This window comes from Pundamilia nyererei, unplaced genomic scaffold (assembly GCF_000239375.1).
Source record: "Pundamilia nyererei isolate P.nyererei 1_Seehausen unplaced genomic scaffold, PunNye1.0 scaffold00058, whole genome shotgun sequence".
In the NCBI taxonomy this organism is placed as follows: domain Eukaryota; kingdom Metazoa; phylum Chordata; class Actinopteri; order Cichliformes; family Cichlidae; genus Pundamilia; species Pundamilia nyererei.
Window position 1 is genome coordinate 1,202,763 of NW_005187459.1, and position 9,842 is coordinate 1,212,604.

General features: G+C 40.0%; 1 protein-coding gene across 1 annotated transcript in view; it reads left to right on the top strand.

Moving 5' to 3' along the window:
• The window catches only part of gata4 (GATA binding protein 4), a 7,713-nt gene extending 1,412 nt beyond the window's left edge, over positions 1-6,301 (top strand). Inside the window, exons 2-6 of the mRNA XM_005734398.2 lie at positions 3,097-3,263; positions 3,376-3,501; positions 3,910-3,991; positions 4,250-4,404; positions 4,581-6,301. Of these exons, the coding sequence (XP_005734455.1) occupies positions 3,097-3,263; positions 3,376-3,501; positions 3,910-3,991; positions 4,250-4,404; positions 4,581-4,706 (656 nt within the window). The 3' untranslated portion in view covers positions 4,707-6,301. The remainder of the gene's footprint in view (positions 1-3,096; positions 3,264-3,375; positions 3,502-3,909; positions 3,992-4,249; positions 4,405-4,580) is intronic.
• The last annotated feature ends 3,541 nt before the right edge of the window (positions 6,302-9,842 follow it).

Genomic DNA, 9,842 nt, shown 5'->3' on the forward strand with positions numbered 1-9,842 from the left:
ACACACACACACACACACACACATATATATATATATATGATTTAATTATTATTTAAAAAGACATGTTAGGAGTCACTTTAAGGTGAACAGATTAATCTAATATCTGACCTTTATGTCCTGGATGTGATTTTGGCCTGTAGCTGCAGCCTGCAGTGTACTCTGAACCATGGATGACGGAGATTTCACAACACATTCATTTTGCTTAGGCTGTCAGATTCTGTGTGGCTCACGTTTTGCATAGTCTGCATCACCAATAAGCACTGTGTTTGTTTAAACTGTCTTCCCCCCCTGCATCTAAAGTTTCTGAACTTTTGCAGAACGATGGTGGGCAACATCTTTTAATTCAAACGTGCACAACTGGCCACTTTTCCAGTTCAGTATCCTCAGAAGTAACCAGTCGTTATCGCTCATTCTTCACCACATCAGTTATTATTCACAGCTGATTAACAGCTCATTACTTCCTCATTTCTAAATATCATGTACAGTTTCCATCTGCCACATCCCCCCTCCCCACCCCCCGACCCTCAACAGTTTCATGGAGAAAAAAAAAAGCATCTCTCAAATTATCTCTAAAAAAGAGAGATAACAGCATTGATCCAAACGGAGCTCTTCATCTTATTACAATCACACTCGTCACAAAGACCCCTGTGTTCACTCTGATTTGGTTTACAAGCGTAACAGTAACACCTCACTGTTGTGCAATCTCAATAAATTCAATCAAGTCTCTGTGTTTAATTAAGAGGCTTTCAGCCGGGTGCCGAAAGCACATTGTTCTGGGGAAAGGGAAACTCCCTCATTTGTTCCGTAAAGATGGAAAAGAGGAAATAAAATCTAATCAGAATTCATTCATTAATCAACGCACAGAAATGCTCAGTGACATTTAGCTTGAATGGATGTGAGGGCACTAAACGAAAATCAATTTTGATCTTCAAATGGAACAACTAAATTCACTTTAGTTTTGTCTTTTGAGCAAAGCTATCATGGTCGTGTTAAAATTGCAAACCATAAATATGTTGATTGTAGAAAACAACAATATTTGCATTTATTAAGTGTGGGATACAATGCATGGATTTATTTATGCTTAAATTGAACAATCCTTTGCTCAAGTTTAATTAGATTGAGGGGGAGGGATAACTTTTCAACTAAAGGACAGCATAATTCATCGATATTTCAGATTCTAATATCTATGTTATGACTCTGATAAATTCCTGGAAGTCATGAAAGCAGTTTAGGTGGAATTTGTATGAACAACATGGAAAAAAATACAAAAATTCTATTAAAGTAAAATCTAACAAAGTACCCCTAAAATCAGGTTAAATTGTAATAATTAATATGCGTTAATAAAATATTAATATAATAAAATGTATTTTACTAGGTAAAGCAAGAACAGCAAGGTAAAAAAAAGAACAAATTGAAGGCTTAAATAAGGTATCAAAAATAAACCCTGAAAGAGGTGATATTTTAATACAAATATTTTATTATTATGCATTCAGGCATGTTTAGTCTTTTCATTCTTTCACTCATGGGGCCAATTAAACAGTGTTGTTGGATAATGTGTAACAATGTGTCCTATTTCGCATGCTGGCCCCCCTTTTTTACATTTAAAAAAAATCTTTTTAAAAAAACTTTAAAATCAGAATTTAAATCAGAAAACTTGAGTGGAATACTTAGTACAGTATGTACCCTAAAATTTTGCCATTGCTGAAAATTGAACTGTTAATTTACAGCATGACATTATTATAATTATTATTGTTTCTTATAGTAGCTAATCACGCTGTTTGGCCAGCATGTTGAGTTAAATCACTTTTCTTAATTGAAGTTTCATTGAAATTTCAGAAAGATTTATGACTTAAATGATAATCTGATTAATTAATCTGGTTATGTTTCCCAAAATGCAAAAGTGTAAAATCCCAAGAAAATACTCAGAAAATACTCATTCTATTAAAGTTAAATCTTTTAATGTTAAAAATAAGTTTACAGATACAATCATTATCTTGCTGACTTTAGCCTTTTCCTTGTAACAGCTGACACCATGTACACTCTGTATTTCTATTTTCACTCCTGGCCTCCTAAAGCATTTGTGTCTGGGTTTTTTAACCGCACTATGATAAACGCTGACATATAAACAGTGGGCATGAAAACTTCCATTTAGATATTTCTTTTGTGTATTGTCTCATGTTGCTGCGTTGTGTTGGCTACAATTGCTGCCTCGCTCAAGGTTAGCTCGCCCTGTCGTGTCTGTTTGGCTCTCAGCCTTGAGGAGGCCTGCATGTGTGCAACTGCCTGTCCGGTTGCACAGCGCGGCGAGGGAGAAACACATGTGGGCCAGATTTACGCTATCTGAAGAAGAGCAATTATGCACAGCGAAGTGTGTGTGATTAAAACACATTAGGATTTGAACGGGACGTCCACAGTTAATACGTTGCTGTTTTCTGCTGTTTATCAAGGTGCTCTCAGACCTGACACGTATTTTAGATTACAGCTCGTGCTGGTGGTGGCATTGCTGAAATATGAAGAAGGACTAGTAGTGTTCTCACCTCTATTCCAAAGATTGATGTCTCCTATCCCAAATAGTTAAGAGGTTCTTGGGAGACACTTTGTTATGTGCCAGATGAGAGAGTGAAGATTACATTTATCACATTTATCAGATGTCCCGCTAAGTGAAAAAGAAAAAGAGAAAGAGGTATGATAGACATTTCAGTAGGACTGAGCTCTATTCCATCTTTATTTCCAGCCACCCTTTATCTCATGGGGGTGGGGGTCGGGGGGTTGCGAGCTAAGGAAGGACTCCAGGTTGCGGTTGTGTGGGCCCCTGAGTGGATCCAGCCTGCACCTCCTGCTGGTGCATGAATGCCACTGCACTGCTTGATCACTGTCAGGGTCTGAATGTACAGGAAAGCAATGGATTTATATTTGCGGTATCAGAGCGGCTGGAGGTTAATTTCTCTAAGAAGTATTGTAGCATAACTGTTCCAGTAATATCTGAGTGTTACTTCAGATCATATTTTGTATTTTACTTACAAAAGGTTAGAAATGACCAGTGGCCCCATCTCAAGAAAAAGAACTTTTTGGCTTATATTTGTCATCTCTTATCAGATTTGTTTGATGACTTCGCTGAGGGCCGAGAGTGCGTGAACTGCGGAGCGATGTCAACCCCCCTCTGGAGGCGAGACGGTACCGGTCACTACCTGTGTAACGCCTGCGGGCTGTACCATAAGATGAACGGCATCAACAGACCTCTTATCAAACCCCAGAGACGGCTGGTTGGTCACCCACGATTTCATCTTCTCCTTTAGCAAGTCCTGTAAAACAGATGCTTTCATCTCTTTGCTAAATGTCACTCCACTGACGACCGACATGTTTTATCTGTGGCAGTCTGCCTCGAGGAGGGTGGGCCTGTCCTGCACCAACTGTCACACCACCACCACCACCCTGTGGCGACGAAACGCAGAGGGAGAGCCGGTCTGCAACGCCTGTGGGCTCTACATGAAACTCCACGGGGTAAGAGAGAGAACAATGGGAGAACTCTTGCACTCTTCTTCTTCTTTCGGGTGCTCCCTTTAGGGGTCGCTCCAGCTGATCATCTGCATCCATCTCAACCTATCCCTGTATCTTCTTCTGTCACACTTCTTCCGTGGTCTTCCTGGCAGCTCCACTATCCCTCCTCTACACATGTCCAAACCATCTCAGCCTTGCCTCTCTAACTTTGTCTTAAACTTGCACATATGATGCTTTGCAAAATAAAAATTAATGCAGAACATCTAAATGAAAAGACATTAAGAAACTGCATCAAGTCAGTGATCAACTCTTTCCTTAAAAACAGTTTTCCAGCCTTTTTGATTGTTTAATGTATATTAATACAACCTGCGTTTTCTTTAAGGTTCTTTCTTTGTCTTTGTGTCTCGACAGGTCCCTCGACCTTTGGCTATGAAGAAAGAGGGGATCCAGACCCGCAAACGCAAACCTAAGAACCTCAATAAATCCCAAACTGGTGGGCTTCAAAAACACACTTGATTATATTTGTGTTTATATTTAAGAGCAAGCAGGAGCAGAGCCGTAAATGTCGTTTCTCCCCTGTGTTCTACATTAGAGTGATAATTTTCTGCTGTCACCTGTTGTCCTTTGTACTTTCAAACCGAAGAAATAAACGTTTTTAGATTTATCAGTGCAAATGTGATACAGGTTTACGTATCAAGGACGGATCACATGTGTACAACACCTGTAACCTCACCTGTGCTGTACCCTGCAGGGACACCAGGCAATGAGGGGGCTCCGATTACACCCAGCAGCACTCCCCGCGCCTCCACCACCTCCACCACTACCACCACTGCAGAGGAGACTCGCCAGATAAAGACGGAGCCAGAAAATCACAGCTTGTACACACATCACAGCTCACATGCACAGGTGAGACACCTCAATGGCGAAATCTCGAAGGACATTTATGTTCAAGAAATTTACGATAAACTCAGATTTTTGGTAGACATTAGTGTAAAAATCAATGCCTCCCTAACCACGTGTCACAGTGAACAGAAAGATGGCAAAAATTCCACTTCCCATCACCTTCTCCATTATCTCTCCAGATTTCTGCTTTGCCAGCCTACATGGCAACTCAAGGAGGCCCCATTCCCCTGAAGATGTCCCCTGGGGGGCACAACGGGTCCTCTGGCTCCAAAGCTGAACCCTGGAACAGCCTAATCCTGGCTTAGAAAAAACCTACAACCCAACATCTCAAAAACCTACCTAACCACAAAATACCTATTAAAGTCTCCTGACAGACTCTGGGTTCAGACCATCTGTTTCCTGCCCGCTGTGCAGCGTTGTCAGTGCAGGAACAGAAATCTGGGAGCTACTACAGAAGAAACGAGGCCTTACAGTGCTGCACACACTGTGTGTGAACTCAGAGCAAACAAGGACTTGAATGGACTTTGTTATAGAAATCTGAAAGAAGAGCAGTGACTAGATTCACTCAGTAACACGACAGAAAACTTTTCGTCACCCTCCTCGACAGATAAATACTGTAACATAATACATGACAATAATAGTTATAGTCATTTTTTTTAAATTAACTTTTTTTTTGTGATTTGCATATGATTGTGGATATTTTGCCAAAAAGGAAAAACATTAAAATACACAAAAAATGTTTAAAAAAAAAATCAAAATTTTTAAACTTAATGTAAAAAGTTGCACCACCAGGTTTACAGAAAGTGTATTTAAAGGCCAGCTCAGATACATGTATATAAAAGAACCAGAAATATAGTAGAGTTGATCACTTTCCACTGGTTGTATCAAGGCAATTCAACAATAGACTTTCCACACATTTTTCTTCATGGTGCTTAAAGCTTTGATTTTTTTTTTTTTTTAACCGTGTGGGATAAAATCTTCCCTTGGATTCATCCAAAGAAACTGGCACGCTGTTTAGGGGAAAGTACAATGCCTTTTAGGGTTTGCAGGTTTAATTAAACGAGTACTTTTTTGTAGTTCAGTTGTAATGTAATAAGATTGCAGCAGACGCAAACTATTCAGTGTTTCTATGCTGGTTAAATTAAGCAAACTGAAACAATGAGCGATCTGTTATACTCTTTTCGAACTGCAATAGAAGGTAAAGCAAATATAAAACAGGTTATATAGAGTGTCCCAGGGATCCACGGCAGTGGGCCATCCTGCACAACAGTATGTTTTGTCATTGGCAGATCGGTATTTCTGCTGACAAGAATCTGCAGTTAAAAGGCAACTGTGTAATTAGCCCATCTAACCTTTGAATGACTATTCCCCCCTAAACTTACTTTATGGGATCCACCACTCCCCAGTGCCAGTTATCCGATCGCTACACGATCTACTACTCAGTGCAATAATAACAGCTCCTTATCACTTTCTTCCATTCAAAGTATGAAAAATACACGTCAGTATTGGCATCTCTTACAACACATGATAAACTACCTGCGCAGGAAGAGTGCACGTGATGATTGTGATGTGGAGGCCACATAGCTCCCCCTGCTGACAGATGCACAGGCATGCAACCACTGGACTTTAATTAAAAGGTTTAGCGCTAAACCACATCATTATCATCACCGTCATCATCGGATTACCATCTACTATATAAGGACTGACCAATAAGCTGTATAAAGGATTAACTGTACAGTATGTTAGCATTACTTCAATTTGCTTTCTAAAAGCATGGAGGCAACCATTGTAAATGTAGGATATTGCTACTGCTTCTATGTAAAAACTCCACTCCAGTATGAACTGTGACATATTGTAGACAAAGACACTAATAAAGACACAGCATTTTGACATAATGCAAACAGTATGCAAAGGTGGTGGAATTCATTCTGTTTCTAATGACAGTGTCTTACAATAACTTCATCTTCTTCTCAAAAGCACATGGAGCCTTTGAGTCCTCTTAATTTCCCAATTTGTAAAAATTGCTCTGTGATGTTCACGGTGTTTTTGGTAAAAAGCTGAAGGGCACAGTGGTTAAAGTCCTCAGTCAACTTTTCTCTGATGACCTCTGCACACTTGTCCTGTACCAAGTCCCTCCAACACTGCTGAAACGCAAGTCTCATTATATCCTCGAGGCCAGCATCACACGCTTGTGAGCTAAATGTGTAACCAAGTGCAAAAACACGCCCTCTTTCTAAATATTCCTGGAGACTTTCGGTACTCATCGAAAGCAGAACTTCTGCAGAGTCGATCAGTGCCTTCACCCTCTGCGTCAGGATTTTTTTTCTTCTCATGCGCTGGTTTGCTTTCAAATATAGAACGCATGCTTTTAAAATAAGTCTTCCTGTCCTGCTTCTGCATGGTGGCTGCAAAGTGGATGTTTTCTTGTTGAGGCCCCAGCAAGTGCTTAAGAAGAGAAAACACAGTTTCACACAAAAGATTAAGATCGGTGCTCATTTCAGCTGCTTTAACATAACTCTCATAGTCCACAGTTCGATTTACGCACTCCACCTGTTTGTAGTTAACACCCTGAAACAGATTTTCTCTGGTTCCTCTAAAGCCCAAGCACTTCATATGGCCAATATGAGTCTTCACTCCAAGTGCATTCCACCTCTCCAGAGCCTTATGAACCAAGTTCAGCATGCACGGGTTGGCATATCTTGCCAAACTTGGGCTGTTCACAGTGAAGATGTAGCCCTTTACGTCTTCGGAGAAACTCTCTGACTCCAGAAGTTCCTGGGTTTGGCTGATAACGAGGTCCTCACTATGTTCTCTATAGTTAGGATAATAAGGCCCGTACATGATAATCTCCTCCTGTCTTTCAATCACTGCCCAAGAATGCTGTTTGTCGTCTTCACCGCATTCATCAGTGATGTCGTGGTGAAACTGTAAAAAATTACTGTTCACTGAGTCATTGAGGAAAAAATGATTTGTGGCTTGATTAAATTTTAGATACTCCAAAACTTTCATCCCAGATTGCTGTGCGTTAGCCCAGGATGATGTCAGCTCCAAGAGGAGATTGGTCCTTCTAGTTGCACAGGCTTCACGTGTCCAGGGGTGACCACAGCTTGTCCTGTGATGCAAATATATCCATTATTAATGAATTTCACACAAAAGCCGGACAATGACGATGTTAAACCTCGGTTCTTTTAAGGACATCTGTAGTTTTATGGGAACTGTGTCTGGTACTGATGAAGAGCTAAAACTTGTTGGACACTTGCTGTGTGAATGGCAAAGAAAAGTGATTTAAGTGACCTGGTTCAGGGACATGAGATGGTTGTTGATGCCAAAAGAGCTCAGCTGAATATTTCAGAAACTGCTGCTGGGATTTTCCCACACAAAAATCTCCAATGTTTACAGTGAACAGTCAGAAAAAGAGAAAATAGTTGTGTGAAAAAGTCTTGTTGATGTCAGAGGTCAGAGGAGAACGACCAGACTGCGCTAAGTTGATAGGAAGGCAACAGTAAATCATATAAGTGATTGCTACAACCAGCATATGCAGAAGTGCATCCTTGAATGCACAGCACCTTGAAACAGATGGGCTTCATCAGCAGCAGAAGACCACACCAGGTTCCACTCCTGACAGCTAAGAACAAGAAACCGAGTCCACATTTCACACCTGCTCACCGAAACTGCACAACAGAAGATTGGAAACATGTTGCCTGGTCTGCGGACTCTCCGTTTCTGCTGCAACATTCAGATAGTAGGATAAGAATTCCGGACTACACGGACGCATGGATCACTCGCACCTTGTATCAATGGTTCAGGGTGGTGCTGATGGTGCGGGCGAATATTTTACTGACACAGTTTGGGCCCCTTTGTACCAATTTAGCAACATTTAAAAGCCACAGACTGCCTGAATTTTGTTGTTGACTATTACCATCCCTTTAAGCCCACAGTGTACTGATCTTGTGATGGCTGCTTGCAGCAGGATAACACACTGGATACATTTTTATCAAACTGTACCAGCTATAGCTGATATTGTTGGATGAACCGACCTGTATTATGTGGTCACATTTCTTCTTTTTTATATATAGATTTAGTAGTTAACTAAACAGACACTACTAGACTCAATAACTCTTCATTTCCCGCAGGTAACATATTATTGAACTACTTGTGTGACTACATTTGGTTCACTATTGCCTAAAACAAAACAAATACACACAACAATTTGTGATCATCTTGTTACAACACCTGGAAACTATTTCACATTGGAAAATCCATCCAGTCTTCTCACCTCAGCCAAACTTATAACCCTTCTTTGCCAGGCTCTGTCTTAATTTAGGATCTCCAGACAGAAAAAGCCTCATAACCTGATCTGTTGCACTACATCTTTTCACCCAGGCTGTCATTTGTCAGTACGTAGCTCCTCCTTCCAGTAATACTCAGGCCTTTGTGGCTATGACCTAAACATTGCTGAAGAGCTGCTTCTTTTATTAAACATCAGCCCTCAGGAGTCTTTCCTCATAAAAGGACAGAGTTATTTATGAAGTCTGCTCCCATCTATGATATATTTCAGTTAAAACAGCTGTGTGGTGCTTTTCACTGTGTAATTTTAAACAACGCTGACATATTTTGTATTTGTATTTTTAATCTGTCTTCTAGGTGTTTTCCTTCCTGTGGTTTCAGTTGACGGAGGTAAGCGAGTAGAGGCAACTTGTCTTGGCAACTCGATTTTTTTTAGAACTAATTTGCATATGTGCTCTTTTATGTGTGGTGCTTTTCTAACTGTGTTTCAGAAGACATTTTTTAAAATATTCAATCAATCAGTCAATCAATCAATTTATTTATAAGCACTTTCAAAAACAACACAGGTTGACCAAAGTGCTGGACATAGTAAAAAAGGAAAAAGTAGATCAAACACACAAAAAGAACAAAACAAAACTCTGTCACAATTAAAAGCTACAGAGTAAAAATGTGTTTTCAAACGGGTTTTAAAAATGTCAAGTGTTGGAGAGATCCTAATTTCAAGAGGCAGACTGTTCCAAAGTTTGGATGCAGCAATCGCAAAGGCCTGGTCTCCTCTGTTTTTTAGCCTGCTTCTAGGGACAACTAGAAGCAACTTATCAGCTGACATGAGTTCTATTAGGAGTATTTTTAGTTAACAGATCATAGAGGTATGACGGAGCTAATCCATTTAGAGATTCAAAAAACAAGCAATAAAATCTTAAAATCAATTCTACAACGTATTGGAAGCCAGTGTAAATGAGCCAAGACTGGGGAAATATGCTCATGTTGAGCGCCTGTCAAGATTATTCATTTAATTTTGGGGGGATTTTTTCTTTCTTTTTTTGCTGATAGATTTTGGCCTTCACTCTTAGTACTCAGCTATCAGGCCGCTCATACAACTTGTTAGTTTTAAAGCTTCCGAGTTTAATGGAAGAAAGTATTTTTTGCAAAAT